The 17,367-nt window shown below is 36.3% G+C and overlaps 1 protein-coding gene across 12 annotated transcripts in view; it reads left to right on the forward strand.

Moving 5' to 3' along the window:
• Positions 1-17,367, forward strand: part of APC (APC regulator of WNT signaling pathway) — a 191,527-nt gene that overhangs the window by 98,212 nt on the left and 75,948 nt on the right. For 6 of the 12 annotated variants that reach the window (XM_082836192.1, XM_082836188.1, XM_082836194.1 and 3 more), the window contains 2 exons: positions 5,086-5,238; positions 15,070-15,154. In XM_082836192.1, the coding sequence (XP_082692318.1) occupies positions 5,104-5,238; positions 15,070-15,154 (220 nt within the window). In that variant the 5' untranslated portion in view covers positions 5,086-5,103. The remainder of the gene's footprint in view (positions 1-5,085; positions 5,239-15,069; positions 15,155-17,367) is intronic. The other 6 variants (XM_082836197.1, XM_082836198.1, XM_082836190.1 and 3 more) reach the window with 1 other exon arrangement.

Genomic DNA, 17,367 nt, shown 5'->3' on the forward strand with positions numbered 1-17,367 from the left:
GGTGCAGTTTTGTCAGTTTCCTCATGGCTGTCCAGTTTCCATTGCCGTTTATTTAAAGTTCATCTTTTCACGTGTGTTTGAGATGCTACCTTTATTATGACTAAATTTACATATATTTACTTATGGAATTTAAAAAAATGTGTTCCCAGGCTTCCCTGGTGGCGCAGTGGTTGAGAGTCCGCCCGCTGATGCAGGGGACACGGGTTCGTGCCCCGGTCCGGGAAGATCCCACATGCCGCGGAGCAGCTGGGCCCGTGAGCCGTGGCCGCTGAGCCTGCGCGTCCGGAGCCTGTGCTCCGCAACGGGAGGGGCCACAACAGTGAGAGGCCCACGTACTGCAAAAAAAAAAAAAAAAATGTGTTCCCTTGGTTGATCTATTCATCTGCCAATATCATAGCTTTTTTTTTTCTTTTAAATTTTATTTATTTTTTGGCTAGATTGGGTCTTCGTTGCTGCGCACAGGCTTTCTCTAGTTGTAGCGAGTGAGGGCTACTCTTCATTGCAGTGTGCAGGTTTCTCATTGTGGTAGCTTCTCTTGCTGTGGAACACGGGCTCTAGGCGTGCAGGCTTCAGTAGCTGCAGCATGTGGACTCAGTAGTTGTGGCACATGGGCTTCAGTAGTTGTGACATGCGAGCTCAGTAGTTGTGGCTCTTGGGCTCTAGAGCGCAGGCTTAGTAGTTGTGACGCACGGGCTTAGTCGCTCCGCGGCATGTGGGATCTTCCTGGACCAGGGCTCGAACCCATGTGCCCTGCATTGGCAGGCGGATTCTTAACCACTGCGCCACCAGGGAAGTCCTATTACGGCTTTTTAAAGCCTTTCTATTTTTAAATAACTTTGGACTTACGAAAGAGTTGGAAAAATAATAGAGAGTTCCCATGTACCCTTCACTTAGCTTCTCCTAATGTTAACATAGTACATATCCATAGTATAATGATCAGAACTAAGAAATTAACTTACTGTACAGTACAGTTGACTTCATACTATGTTACTTATAATGGCTTTGTACAGTAATTTAATATGTGGTAGGTGTACTCCTGCTCTTTTTTCATGTTTTCCCTTTTTTGCTTGTTTTTTTCAGTTTTCTAGCTGCAGAAAACAAAATAAAAACCAGTCTTATATAATATTTGTATTGGGACCATGTAAAATTTATAAATTAACTTAGGGAGAAATGACATCTTTATGATACTGAATCTTTATGTACACAAACAAGGTATGTCTTTCCATTTGTTGAAATGTACCTTTGTGTCTTTCAGAAGCATTTTATAATTTTCTCATAATATGTTTTGAACTCTTCGTTCAGTTTATGCCTGTGCTTTTTTTGTTTTGGTTTTGGTTTTTTGGGGGTTTTTGCCTGTGTTTTTTTATTATAAATAAGATATTTTCCTCCATTTCATCTTCTATCTGGTTTCTCTTTACACATATAAAGGAAAGGTTTCTGTATATTTTGTACTACACTAAATTACTAGACTATCTTGTTGTGGTAATATTTAGTTGATTCTTTTGGATATTCTAGGTATATAATTATATCATCTGCCAATAGTATTCCTTTCTAATTTCATTCTTAAATGTGTTGACTGGTACAATGAGTAAGAGTGGTAAAAATGGGCTTTCCCTTAGTTTAGGAATATAGTATACCCAGTGTTTCCATATTCTGTGGTACTGGCTTTGGGCTGCTATATATTGTGTTAAAAAAAAAAAGTGTCCTATTATATTGAGTATTTTCAACAAAACTGGACATTGAATTTGTAAAGCATCTTTTCATCACCTTTGGCATGATAATATTTTTCTTCTGTGTAGACCTATTAATATGTTGAATAATGTCGATTTTATAATAGTGATTTTTGTTGTAAATTTTAGATTTTCCATCTCTTTTTGTTGTTAGTTTTGATAAATTACATTTTCTAGTAAATTATCTATTTCATTTAGTTTTCAAATTTATTTACATAGAATTGAGCAAAGTAGTCTTTTATGACTCTTTTGGTTTCTTCTTTCTATTGGTATTTTCCTCTTTTTTCATTACCATCTATCTAACAGTACTGGCAAATACATCTTTTTTTTTTAATTCATTAAAACAAAACAATAGGGCTTCTTCCCTGGTGGTGCAGTGGTTGGGGGTCCACCTGCCGATTCAGGGGATGCGGGTTCGTGCCCCGGTCCGTGAAGATCCCACATGCCGCAGAGCGGCTGGGCCCGTGACCATGGCCGCTGGGCCTGCGCATCCGCGTCCGGAGCTTGTGCTGCGCAACGGGAGAGGCCGCATTAGTGAGAGACCCGCATATCGCAAAAACAAACAAACAATAAAAGCAGTTTAACTAATTTTTTAAAAAGTGATCCCAAACTTCTTAAATTATAATAAAGAATCCTTCATATTTAATTCTAATTGAATCCTTCGGACTTAATTTTAATTGCCTGCCTAAACTTTTCTGCCTCCTTGCATTAATTTCTTAGGATACTGGTAAATTTGTTTTCCAGTCAACATTTGGATAAAAATCTAAATAACAGTCCTTTTGCTTTCTTCTCCCCTACCCTACTCTTAAGGGGTGAGGATCTCTTTACTGGGTATCCTTACTGAAAAACAAATTTAGATCTTTGTATATTCTCAGTAGCGTGAAAGATTCAGAGTTTTTCCCTATTTCATGTGATAAATTTTGATATTTTTAATGATGCTGAGTGACTTTCATTTGAGATATATTTGGTATGAAATTCATGTGATTGTATAAAAGGCATTCTAAAATAAATTTATGAGTTCTTAAATTTTTCAGTAAGCAGTTTTGACTTAGGGATGGCTGCAACATCCTGCAAGGGTATAAGGCAAAGTATTACTCCATGAAACGTCTTATTTTTCCTGCAAAATTGTATGAAAGCACCCTGCTTTCTAAAGCAGAAGTGACTTAAATGATTTGATTCTGGAGGGGGGAAAAAGGTGATCAAAAAATTTTTTTTAATATTTATTTATTTATTTGGCTGCGCTGGGTCTCAGTTGCAGCATGCGGGATCTATTTCCCTGACCAGGGATCGAACCCGGACCCCCTGCATTGGGAGTGTGGAGTCTTAACCACTGGACCACCAGGGAAGTCCCATGATCAAATGTTTTAATTGTCCATCTGAAGGGCTGAATTCTTTTCCCTCCAGGGAAGAGCACTTTTAGTAGTCTCGTGTTCATTTTGCCCATCTGGTTCTTTTTGTGATTGTGTGAGGTTATAACCTCTGTGTCTTAGCATACTTCTGTGTACTTTGCTCTTTCTCTGTGTTATTACTTTTTCTCTTATTTTATTGTTTTAGTGGAAAATTACCTGTTAGGATTTTATTTGAAATGAAGGATTTTAGGGCTTACATTATTAAATACTGTCAGATCCCCACTTCTGTCACATGGTTTTTAATGTGCTACCTCTTTCCAGACCTGCTTATTAGTGGTATGGTGTAAAACAGATAAGTGACCCCACCTATGAATTTCTCCCTTGTTTTTGAGACATCTCTGTCTTTTTCAAGAGGGTGAATTATTCTTCACCTCTTGTCCATTGGTTGGGGGACTGGGGCTTACAACAATAGATAAACAGTAGGTCTTACTAAGGAAGTTATGTTTCAAGTGTATTTTCGTAATATAACTTACACAGCACTTTTAATTTTAGACCCTCCTTTTGTTTCTTAATTCTAACAATATCCCTGTAAATTATATTAGAACAGGTAGTAAATGTCCACTGTACAAATGGTGAAGTGAATTTCAATGAAGGGGCAAAGGTAAAAACAGGACCAAGACTGAAATTAAGACCCAGATCTCCAAATACAAGTCATTCTTTTCAGCAGTAAAGACTTTTGTGAGTGATCCCCCACCTCCCAGGATTCCGTTTGCTCCTCAGGAATCGGTGGGTTGCACCAGGTTTATCATTGACTCTAGCCATTCGTGAACAGACGAGATTTGAGTCCCTTGATTTCCCTTGTTAGGAACCTTCCAGTTGCTGAACCCCCAATATTGTCATGACTAGCCAGTGTTATAATTTGTCTGCCTTATTTGTGTAGTGGATTTTTATTACAGAAACATTTTTTTTAATGTCCAGATCTTTAAGTATTGCTTGAGTACAAACTTTGTTATACTTTTTAGCTTTTAAATATAGGTAGAATTTTATTTATTCCTAAGTGAGTTTGGGATTAAACTAAAAAGAGAATCTGGGTCTTTGAAACTTGGTTAGTCTGAAGGAAACTCCTAGCATTCTCTAATTCTTCAGGCCAAGGACCTCTTATTACCTGGCTATCTTCTATATCTTTCTTTTCTCCCCTCTTCTTTCATAGTCTTGTAATTAACAGCCAGGCTCTTCTTCACTTCTCTTTGACAGTCTCTACTGCTGAAGTCATCAGTTTTCTTTAAGTGTCTTTCAGCCTCAGTCTGAACACAGTGGGTCCCAAGATGCATATGCCATAGCATGGCCTGTTATATTCATCCTTTTGGATGAATGTATTAGAATTTATACTAGTAATTATTATCATCTTTCTATCCAAAAGATTTGAAGTCTCAATCTAAACTTCTCCCTTGTGTCCATTTTGTTAATGACTGCCTTTTTAATGACGCCTTCTTGGAACTTCATACTTCCCTATGGATAATGTTTGAGACTAGCCTTTTATCAAATGAAAAGTGGTAGAATGCAATACCTAATCTCATTAATCCCTTCTGGCTTTAAAATTATGTGACTATTGGAAAAAATCCAGAAATAAATTAATATTACCAATATAAATAAATTTCTTATCAATGATTATATTTCCTAAGTCTTGCCATTTAAAATATCTTTAAAACCTTCTAAAAAATTCTAACCTGATAGAAATCTCATCCACCTGTGAAAAGACAAATGTTTTCAAACACTACTGAAGTTCTCTTCTATTTTAGCCCTATCTGTCTTTAATTAAGACCCCAGTATTTCATCTTCTTAGAAAGATGCTGCTACTTGCACAATATTGTTTTGAGATGGAAACTACTACATAAACACAATTCTTCTTATTAAGTGTCTCCAGGGTTTTGTTTATCCCTTTCTTTGTAAACAAGCAGCCACTATATTTTTAGTAGTGAATTTCAAAATCCTTTTTAACCTTATAGGTCCAAGGGTAGCCAAGGATGGCTGCAGCTTCATATGATCAGTTGTTAAAGCAAGTTGAGGCACTGAAGATGGAGAACTCAAATCTTCGACAAGAGCTAGAAGATAATTCCAATCATCTTACAAAACTGGAAACTGAGGCATCTAATATGAAGGTATCAAGACTGTGACTTTTAATTGTAGTTTATCCATTTTTATTCAGTACTCCTTTCTGTAAGCTTGGGATTAGACACTTCACTTACTTAAAAGTGTGTTGTAAGTTAAGCAGTAATATGTAAACTCTTTTTTGCAAAAGTTAACATTTATATTTTTAAACAAAATGTTTTGAATTCATCCAGCAAATCATATAAAGAAAATGATTGTAAAACCCCAATGACTCATTAGTTAGTTCTTAGTTATTTTTAAGCTTAAAAATAAAAGGCCAACTTAACCGTCACTATAGTGAGGGTGGGTATTCTGTGTAATTCATAGAAACTAGCCTCACAACCTTAGAATATATCTCAAGTATTAAATATTGCCATCATCCCCAACTCTCTCAGATCTTGTCTTCACTTAAGTGCTGCAATGATAGATGATCAAGAAAATCAGGGTGCCCTAGTGGGAAGAGTCCTGAACTGAAAGTCAGTACCTGGTCCTGTTCCTGGTTTTGCCATAAGCTAAACTACATACTCTAGGGTACCCTTCTAGAAGTTGCCTTATTTGGAAAATACAGTCATTGCACTAGCACAGATGATTTCCATGACACCTTCACGCCCTTAAATTGGTTTCCCAAATAACATTGAAAAGCTGTGATAACCTCCACGACAAGTTATAAAATATTAAGTCTGCACTGGGGAAAATATGTTCTAATTTCAAAATAATTAAGGTTAAAACTTTAACTGTTTTAATTTCCAGCTACTTAGGCAGATTCTCCTCTCCCTGAATTTAATAACTTTATAGAATTGGAGATTCAACAAAACTGTTACCTCCTTCTCTTTTAAAAAATTCTTCCTTTACGTGTTGTTTCTGTGCCTTGGCTATTTTAACCATCTGGGTTTCCGACCCTTTCTTCCTGTCTGCTCACTACTCTTGTTCCGTATTCATTTCCTAGTCTCTTCTAGTTCTTTTTCCATGCATTTTGAGGTCTCCCTTATTCTTCAAGCTTCTGTATATCACTGAACTATTTTTGCTCCTCTTTTACTTTTGTATTCATTATCATAACAGTTCAGCCTTTTACTCATATGAGCTTTTCTTTCTTTTTCTTTCTTTCTCTTTTTCTTTTTCTTTCTTTTTCTCTCTCTTTCTTTCTCTCTCTCTCTCTTTTTCTTTCTCTCCCTCCCTCCCTCCCTCCCTATGTATCTATAAATCTTTTCCACTCTAATTGCCTATTTCTATGGCAGTAGCAATTGACAGATCTCCAAGATACCTACCTCAAGTCCTTTTGGAGATTAAGTAGACTATAAAGAAACATTTTTTTCTCACCACAGACTTTGGGTGACCTTAAAAACAGCTGACTCAATTACCTACTAGGTTAAAAAAGTATAGTCTGGTATTTTAACACAGATCAACATAATATATCTAAAATTACTGTACATGGCATGTGGTTTTAAAAGTTTAAAGACAAAAAACTTAAAATTCCCAGCAGGACTACTCTTTCATCTACTTCAGAAGTATACTTAGTAGGGAATTCTTCCTGGCATGCCTATCTCAATGTCTCTTTTGTAGTGCAGAATTCTGAGGTCCCTTTTAAAAGTTGTTGGGTTGTTTTTTTAAACTACTTGAGCAAATTCAAAATTCATTTCTGGGAAACACTTTAACCTATCTTTAGATACATCTCCATGTTGAAATGGAATGTCTCTCAGAGTAACAAGTCAGACCCTTAAATTTCTACAGTGGAATATCAGGGTGACCTCTTAGCCATGTGGTATAATATACATCATGAATATTACTATTTAATATTAAATACTAATTAAATACTAATATTGTCTGAATTAAACTGTGAATTGATTATTACTCAGCAAGTGCTTTTACAGACATCCTTGCTAAGCCATCCACGTATTTCTTCAGGATTGGGTGTATGTTATCATAGCAGTTACGACCTTGTACTGAAATTATTTGTCTCTCTCCTTTTAAGAGGCTTTATGTATGGTGTTAAAGAATAGGAACCATGGCCTGTTTATTTTGTCTTAGAATATCGAGTTGTGAAAAGACACTTGGAAACATTGGCACTTCTTACACTGGATTAAAGTTAATCCAAAACAATGGTTATTTCTCAAAAAATCACTTATTAGACTTTGGAATACATCATATGATCTTGAATTATGTTTACTGATCATTAACATATTTACTCTATGGAAGGCAAGGTGTGTCTCCTCCAACTAGATGTCTCAGGATTTCTGAAGTTTATGCAGTAGTACCATCTAGTGGCAAAAGAGAATACTGCTTTGCTATTGATTACATGTCATTGATACTATAAAAATATTTTGTGTGTGTGTGTCAGGAAAGTATGTGTACAACAGTTAGGGAAATGTGAACACTGTATATTTGAGAATATTAAGGAAATGCTTATTTTTTAGGTATAATGATGGCATTGTGGTTGTGTTTAGAAAGAATCCCTGTGTAAATATACATATCGATTTTTTTTTTTTTTTTTTTTTGCGGTACGCGGGCCTCTCACTATTGTGGCCTCTCCTGTTGCGGAGCACAGGCTCCGGACGCGCAGGCTCAGCGACCATGGCTCACGGGCCCAGCCGCTTCGCAGCATGTGGGATCTTCCCGGACTGGGGCACGAACTCGTGTCCCCTGCATCGGCAGGCGGACTCTCATCCACTGCGCCACCAGGGAAGCCCGTATATCGAATTTTTTTACAGAAGAAACAGTGTGTCTGAGATTTGTTTTTCAGATAAATTTGGGTTGTAGGGGAAAGGAGAAAATGGTTATGGGTATAGATGAAAGAAGCCCATGAGTTGATAGTTACTGAAGTAAGATGTGAGGATACATAGGAGTTTGTTATATTGTTCTCTACATTTATGTACATACTTGACATTTCTGTAATTAAAATAGAATACAGATTTTGTGGGATTTAGATCAGATAAATGCAGCAATTACAGCTAAACTTAAGAGAAATTATGTATTATATTTTTTACTCCAGGGCTAGAAATGAACGTGATTTACTTTAAAATGGTGAGCATAGCAACAAGGTAAATATGGTGTGTTGTGAAGCATTTAAACTGAGATATGGCATGGTATAGAAAAAATTATCTTTAGGTAAAATATTAATCAACTATTATTATCTTTTTTGTATTTTAGCAAAATGAAATATTTATAACTTGCTCTGTAAACTATAAAACCATACATGGAAAGCATCTTTTATTTTCAGAGTATAAGAAAAAATGAGAAGTAGAAATTCAAATTGGCACATTTCATAATTTATTTTGAAGATTTAATTACCAAGTATACTTTTATCTGGTAATGAAAAGAATAAATAACTATGATATATTGAGAAAAACAGAAGTGAGTCAAGCAGAAACCCCCTTGAAATGACACAGTTGATCATTGATAAATATTTCCTATTTACTGATATGACCACAGCATATTTTGTCTCTAAAAATTAAGTCTCTGATGTTTTTAAAATCTTAAAATGTTTTTTAAAATAATGTGATTATGTAATGTAACTAAGTAACTTTTTAAAACCAAACTTCCAGAGCCATGGCCGCTGAGCCTGCGCATCCGGAGCCTGTACTCCGCAACGGGAGACGCCACAACAGTGAGAGGCCCACGTACCGCAAAAAAAAAAAAAAAAAAAAGAAACTTCCAGAATTTATAAAGACAAATGAATATTCTCTCCTTTAAAATTTACATATTAATTTAAAAAGCTGTCGTTTCTCAGAACATTTTTTTGAAGTATTTTATTTGGAATTGCTTTGTAGTTGTGTTGCATTTTCTCTTAAACACTCTGAAATTGAGGACTTCTTTAAGGTTGTATGCAGCATGCAGCCCCCAGGCAATCATTCAGTACTACTGCAGCAACTAGAAAACACTGGACAAAAAATTAAAATCGTACTTTTAAAGACATTGGAGAACTGTGAAATCATCAAGGACTGTATTAACTAAAATTCCTAAGAGGAAAGAGCCCTTTCTAGATGAGCTGAGATCACTGGTAATTTTCTTCCCCAGGGGTATTTGCTATTTCTAGGGACAGACTGATAATTCATCACTGGCACAGGACTCTACTGGAGGAAAGAAACTGTTGGAGGTCTTGACAAACACATGGGCAGATGTGAAGTATTGACATTTAGAGGAGCTCCAAATGCATGGCTAGTTTTCCCAAATATTCTCAAAATGCATGGGGCATTGGCTGAGTCTTGCTGTGGGGAAGGATGCTGGGGATGGACTGTGGAGGCAGGATGTTAGGAGGCCATGTCCTGCTAGAGGAATACTCATACAACAGGTCTCCTCAGTTTAAGTGTAGAGGAGAGAGACATTCAAGGAACTTGGCAAACCAAATCAGATATGAAGTTCACTTAAACTGCACCTGCAACCTATTTTCAGCTATTGAATGAAGGAAATCAGACCCCAGTGGTGGAAAGGGCAAACTCTTTGAGGCAAAATCTGATCTGAAGTCTTTATTATTATTGTATACATAATGACTAGCATGCAGTTAAAAGTTACAAGAAATACAAAGAAATAGGAAAATGACTGCTAATCAAAAGAACAAATAGAAAATAGAAGCAAATCCCAAGATGATCCATGTGTTGTAATTAGTAGTCAAAGATTTTAACATAATTTAAATGTTTTGAGAAAAAAGAAAAGGTTGGGGCTTCCCTGGTGGCACAGTGGTTGAGAGTCCGCCTGCCGATGCAGGGGACACAGGTTCATGCCCCTGTCCGGGAAGATCCCACATTCTGCGGAGCGGCTGGGCCCGTGAACCATGGCCGCTGAGCCTGCGTGTCCGGAGCCTGTGCTCTGGCCGCTGAGCCTGCGTGTCCAGAGCCTGTGCTCTGCAACGGGAGAGGCCACAACAGTGAGAGGCCCGCGTACCGCAAGAAAAAAAAAAGAAAAGAAAAGGTTGGATTAAATGGATGAAAAATCAGAAAATCTCGACAGAGAATTGGAATCTGTAATTAAGAAGAGTCGTATAGATATTCTATAACTGAAATATTTTTGACATTAACTTATTGGATGGGCTTGGTCACAGGTTAAATACAGGATTAATGAACTAGTGAGAAGATAGAATTAGTGAACATGTAGAAAGGTCAATAGAAAAATATCCAAACTGAAGCACAGAAGAGGAAGAAAAATGGAAAACAAAAAGTATGTAAGAGTCACGAGGGACACAGGCAAATAGGTAAAAGCAAATATAATTGAAGTCTTAGAAGGGGCAGGGGAAGAGAATGGAGCAAAAGTAATATTTAAAGACATAGTAGCTGAGAATTAATGTAAAGCTGTTGTAAAGTTATTAAGACAATGTGGTAATTAGAGTAGATTAGTAGACTAACAGCAATAGAGTTGAGAAAAATACCTACATATATATGGTCACCTGATTTATGATCCAGGCATCCCTGCAGATCAGTGGGGAAAGGCTGGTCTTTTCAATAAATGGTGCAGAGGCAATTAAATATCTGTATGAAGGAAAAAAAACAAAAAAGAACCAAGAGCTCTACCTCAACTCATGCAAAAAAGTAATTCAAGTAAATCATATGCAAAAAATGTAAATGTGAAAACAGAACAGTTTCCTTCTGGAAGAAAACTTAGGGAATAGCTTCATCTCCTTAGAGTAGGCAAAGATTTCTTAAATAGAATGCCAAAGTACTAAAAATTTATCAGTGGGACATCATTAAAACTGACAGCTTTTGTTCATCAAAAGACTCCATTATGTTTCTGGAAGAAAATATAGGGTAATATCGCTTTGACCTTCATGAAGGCAAAATTTCTTAGTACACATAAAGCTCTAAACATAAAAGAAAAAAGGTATAAAATGAATGTCATCAAATTTAAAACTTAAAATCTATTCAAGACTTCATTAAGAAAATGAAAAGACAAAGCATAGACTGGAAGAAAATATTTACAGTACGTATATCTGATAAAGGACTTGGTTCAGAATATACAAAGAATTTTTACAAACCAAGAATTTTAAAAGTCCAGTTTTTAAAATCTGGCCCAAAACTTGAAAAAATAATTCAGAAAGGAAGGTAAATGGTCAGTAAGCACATGTAAAGGGATTCAACATCCTTTATCCTCAGGGAAGTGCAAATATCATTTCATTCCTAATCAAATCACTAAAATTTAAAAGACTGATCATGCCAAATGTGGAGCATCAAGATGCTTATACATTGCTGGTAGGAGTATAAAATGGCACATCATCTTTGGAAAACCACTCAGCAGTTTCTTTTAAAGTTAAACCCTATGACTCAGCGTTTAAACTTCCAGATATATACTCAAGAGAAGTGAGTGCATGTGTCCACCTGAAGATATGTGCAAAAATGTTCATAGTAGCATTCTTCATAATAGCCTCCAAACTGGCAACAACCCAAATGTCCATCAAGAGGGAGAATAAAGGATAAATCAGTTGAGGTGCATTCATACAGTGGATAACTACATAGCATTAAAAAAAAAACAGCTGATACATGCAACAGCATGAATAAATCTCATAGAAATTTTGGTGAGCAAAAAACGTGAGACACAAAAGACTGTATACTGTATGATTTCATTTATATGCAGTTCACAAGCATGCCAACTAATAGACACAGAAATCAGAATACTGGTTACCTCTGGGGAGTGAATATTGATTGGTAAGGGACAAAAGGGAACCTTCTGAGATGCTGGAAATGTTCTGTGTCTTCCCTGGGTAGTGATTACATGGATACTTAGATTACATCAGAAACTTAATATTGGTGTACTTTTCATATGTATGTTGTATCTCAGTAAAGCAGAAAAAAAATTAGGGCTAATTTTTATCATGGAATAGCCATAAACTATTCACAGCAAAGTAGTGAGTAATGTAGTTATGCTGGATGATGTCATCTTGAGGGAAGGTAACTGGATCTAACTATGAATTAATAACGTGTGCATTTTTTTTTCTTTTTTTGGTGAGGTTCATAACTCAGAATGTACAAAAAAAGTTTAATGGAACACATTGGAATGAGTAGCTTCCAAGGTGGCTGCTTTGAAAGTCTTAAAAAAAAATTTTTTAAACCTTAAATTTCAATAGTTTTATTTACTTTTGTGGTTAGAACTTTTATCAACAGACTTCTAACCACATGCACAGAAACTTAAAAAAAAATATTACAAGCTGTGCATATTTACTGTTTTTAAAAATTAGGAAATATGGGCAAACAAAAAGAGATATCAAAATCACCCATTTAAAAAATGTTTTTAATACCAGCAGTAACCTTTGATAATGTGTATATTTTTCTCTCTGTGCATTTTATGCAGGCATGCATTTAATGGGATCGTATTTTGAAGCATGCTTTTTAATTTAATATAAGTCATCTTTTTATTTTATAATATTTTCATAGTTCTGTAATATTCCATTGTATGGCTAATGCCATAAATTTATTTAATCCTTTATTGTTGGACATGCAGGTTTATATAGCCTTTTAATTTCTATTGTTGGTGTTATTTTAGTTTTTCTTTATTATTTTTTAACATGTTTTTTAAAAACTGTTAATGTGCCATTAGTTTTGAAAAATCAGGTATATGTCCTATGAGATGCCAAAGATTTCTTTTTCTTGTTGTTTTTGAACTCTTAAGTACTTGTACCTTTTCTAAAAACAATATTTTTTTTGTAATACCTGTTGTTTTAAAATTAGGAAACCAAAAACAAGCAAAAAATTTGCTTGCAATTCTAACTTCCATAGAATACCACTGCGAACTCTTGATGATAGGCTTTGGAGAATAATCTTGTATAAAGAGAGACCTGATCAAAGCTGTGTTTTAAAAGGCTTACTCTGATAGTTCTGTGCAAGGTAGGACCATTTAGGAGTTTATTTTAGTAGTTTTGAGGTTAATAATCAGGATAGTGACAGTAAGAATAGAAAAGAGATGGCTATAAGAGAGATAATAGAGCTAGAATACAGAATTTGATAACTGATTGGGAAGATGAAGGAGGGGATGCTGAGGATTTGAGCCTGGAGGTACAAAAGAAGGCTACTGCCATTTAACTGAAGGAATACAAGGCGAAGAACAGGTTTTAGTGACACAAAATGATAGTTCGGACATTTACATGTGCAGTGCATATCATCCAGATGCACTGAATGTAAAGCATCTATCAGTCATACTGGGAAAGTGAGTCTGAAATTTGCAAGTGAGGTTAGGATTAGACATATAATTGGAAGTTATTTGAGAAAGGCAGTTGTTGAATTGTGAGACTGGGGATTATAAGAAATAGTGATAAGATTAAAGGATCATTGAAAGACTACAAGCAGCAGTGGATGGAAGGAGAATTGGGATCCTAAACACTGCAGGTAGCCTACAGTGGTAATCTCAAACTTTATGGAAGAGATGGTGTCCTGATGTTTATACTAAATGTTTTAGAGTAATCTACATTCATTCGAGAAAGGCATCCCTGTGCAAATTTATTTCCTATCCCACAGTTGTGATACACTCTGACATAATTTCTGAACGTGGATATCCGTCACCTCCACGTCCCACGTCTACTTATCTAAGCCTTTCAACCTCCAACATGGTCTATTATTTGAAGGTCAAATCTTAAGGTCACAGGCTATTTCTTGTTGTTAACATAGGGATTCTTTTCTTAATGCTTATAATGTCACTGTCAAGGTAAACCAGTGAAGTTGTCTTTGCTACATTTACTCACTTTTTGACAGATTTCCTTTACAATCTATTTATGGATCATTTTTCATATAGAGGAACACAACCCATAGCTATAAGATTGTAAATGTTCAAATACACTGTTTTGCATTTGGAAACCTAGTTGGCCAACAAAAGATTTTGCTGTGAACTAGAATGGGATGCCTCAGAATATATAAAATGTAAATGTATATAAATTACAGAAAAACTAATAGAAGATGAAAGTTCCCAACCTTCTTTGACAAAAATTTATCAACAGAAGGATTTAGATGGGAAAGGAAATAATGGATCAAAAGTCAGGAGACAGTGAGCATACAGTCACTTAACTATCTGCTGATTATAAATCAGTGTACTAGCAGAATGTACATAAATGTAGTATATAAAAGCTTGCTGTTTATTGGGGTGTTAAATAAAACAGCATACTGTGTTAATCTGGTGTTTTTCATGGCCATGTTGGTATAAGCTTAAGAGACATGGATTTTAAACAGATAACTAGCTTTTGTGCCTCGGGCAAGTCTTTGAGTCTCAGTTGATCTCTCTGAAAGATGAGAATGATCCGCTTTGCTATATTATTTCAGAAGTTGCAGATAATATATCTTAACTATTCCATATATATAATATATTGCATGGGGACTACCCATAATCACCATTATCACAAAATATCACTGTTGTTGGGCTATAATTTATTATTCACAATTAGCAATAGGTAATATATGTAGAGTACTTTACAATTTATGATACGTTTTCAGATAGATCTGAAATCACTTTGTTCCCCAAGCAGACCTAAATGCCAAGAAATGTAGAAGCATGTCTTCAAAAAGTTATTTAGGGGACTTCCCTCGTGGCACAGTAGTTAAGAATCTGCCTGCCAATGCAGGGGACACGGGTTTGATCTCTGGTCCAGGAAGATCCCACATGCCATGGAGCAGCTAAGCCCATGAGCCACAACTACTGAGCCTGTGCTCTAGAGCCCATGAGCCACAACTACTGAGCCTACGCATCACAACTACTGAGCCTGCGTGCCTAGAGCCCATCTCTGCAACAAGAGAAGCCACTGCAATGAGAAGCCCACACACAGCAACGAAGACCCAATGCAGCCAAAAAGTTTTTTAAAAATTAAAAAAATTAAGTTCATATTATTAAAAAAAAATTACTTAGAATTTTGTCATGTTAATATATTGTGTTCTTTTTTACAGGAAGTACTTAAACAACTACAAGGAAGTATTGAAGATGAAGCTATGGCTTCGTCTGGACAGATTGATTTATTAGAGCGTCTCAAAGGTAGATTTATTTATTTATTTATTTATTTATTTATTTAACATCTTTATTGGAGTATAATTGCTTTACAGTGGTGTGTTAGTTTCTGCTTTATAACAAAGTGAATCAGCTATACATATACATATATCAAAGGTAGATTTTTAAAAAGTGTTTTAAAGTAATTTTTTTAAGGTCTAGTTGTCAGCTTTAGGTGTATATACCCAAGTACAGCTTCTCTTGATTAGAATGTTGGTATTGGGTTTTCTTGGCTTTGAATAAACTATTTTAGATTACTTCCTTGATAATTTTCAGCTCTTTCTAAAACTCGTTGCTGTTCCACTAGTCACTAAATAGGCCTTTAATAAGCTATATGCCACAAACTGGGCCCACTGCTTCATTTGAAGGAGTCAGTGACCTTCTTTGTTCCTTCCAGGATAGAAGTGCTTTATCTTCATACATATGGCCTGACTTTTTGTGGGACTGTTTCTCTTATAGAACCAGGAGTCAATGAATTTCTCTGAGCATCAGCATTTGTGATAGGATTTCTTCCGTTTCCTATATAAATTTGCTGCTCAATAGCTGCCATAATTTAGTACTCCTACAGGCTTTATGTAATATATATAATGTATTATCAGTTACATTATAAAATGGCTTAAAATCAGAGGGCTAAAATATGAACCAAAGATTTCAGTTTTAAAAGATAGAACCGCCAGGAGGTGCTGAGGAGGGAGTCACAGGGTGGTTCACTGCGCTGTATGTAAAGTTTTCTCCACGGGGGGCTGCGTTCACCTGACAGGTTATCTCTGGAGTTCAAGTTTGAGTTGAAACCAGACTCAAGTTTCACCTGTCCTCACTGACCCATGGATTTCTGTGTGACCAGCAGTGTGGGTTACAGGCTCTAGGTGCTCCAACCAAGCATGAGGACTGTGCCTCTCAGGTGGGAGAGCTAAGTTCAGGACATTGGTCCCCAAAAGACATCCCAGCTCCACGTAATATCAAACGGCAGAAATCTCCCAGAGATCTCCATCTCAAGGCCAAGACCCAGCTCCACTCAACGACCAGCAAGCTACAGTGCTGGACATCCTATGCCAAACAACTAGCAAGACAGGAACACACCCCCACCCATTAGCAGAGAAGATGCCTAAAATCATAATAAGGCCACAGACACCCCAAAACACACCACCAGACGTGGACCTGCCCACCAGAAAGACAAGATCCAGCCTCATCCTCCAGAACACAGGCACTAGTCCCCTTCACCAGGAAGCCTACACAACCCATTGAACCAACCTTAGCCACTGGGGGCAGACACCAAAAACAATGGGAACTACGAACCTGCAGCCTGCGAAAAGGAGACCCCAAACACAGTAAGTTAAGCAAAATGAGAAGACAGAGAAACACACAGCAGATGAAGGAGCAAGGCAGAAACCCACCAGACCTAACAAATGAAGAGGGAATAGGCAGTCTACCTGAAAAAGAATTCAGAATAATGATAGTAAAGATGATCCAAAATCTTGGAAATAGAATGGAGAAAATACAAGAAATGTTTAACAAGGACCTAGAAGAACTAAAGAGCAAACAAACAGTGATGAACAACACAATAAATGAAATTAAAAATTCTCTAGAAGGGATCAATAGCAGAATAACTGAGGCAGAAGAACGGATAAGTGACCTGGAAGATAAAATAGTGGAAATAACTGCTGCAGAGCAGAATAAAGAAAAAAGAATGAAAAGAATTGAGGACAGTCTCAGAGACATCTGGGATAACATTAAACGCACCAACATTTGAATTATAGGGGTCCCAGAAGAAGAAGAGAAAAAGAAAGGGACGGAGAAAATATTTGAAGAGTTTATAGTTGAAAACTTCCCTAATATGGGAAAGGAAATAGTTAATCAAGTCCAGGAAGCACAGGGAGTCCCATACAGGATAAATCCAAGGAGAAACACGCCAAGACACATATTAATCAAACTATCAAAAATTAAATACAAAGAAAAAATATTAAAAGCAGCAAGGGAAAAGAAACAAATAACATACAAGGGAATCCCCATAAGGTCAACAGCTGATCTTTCAGCAGAAACTCTGCAAGCCAGAAGGGAGTGGCAGGACATATTTAAAGTGATGAAAGGGAAAAACCTACAACCAAGATTACTCTACCCAGCAAGGATCTCATTCACATTGGACAGAGAAATTAAAACCTTTACAGACAAGCAAAAGCTAGGAGAATTCAGCACCACCAAAC

The sequence above is a fragment of the Leucopleurus acutus genome (genome assembly GCF_964270905.1).
Source record: "Leucopleurus acutus genome assembly, chromosome: 3".
Classification (NCBI taxonomy): domain Eukaryota; kingdom Metazoa; phylum Chordata; class Mammalia; order Artiodactyla; family Delphinidae; genus Leucopleurus; species Leucopleurus acutus.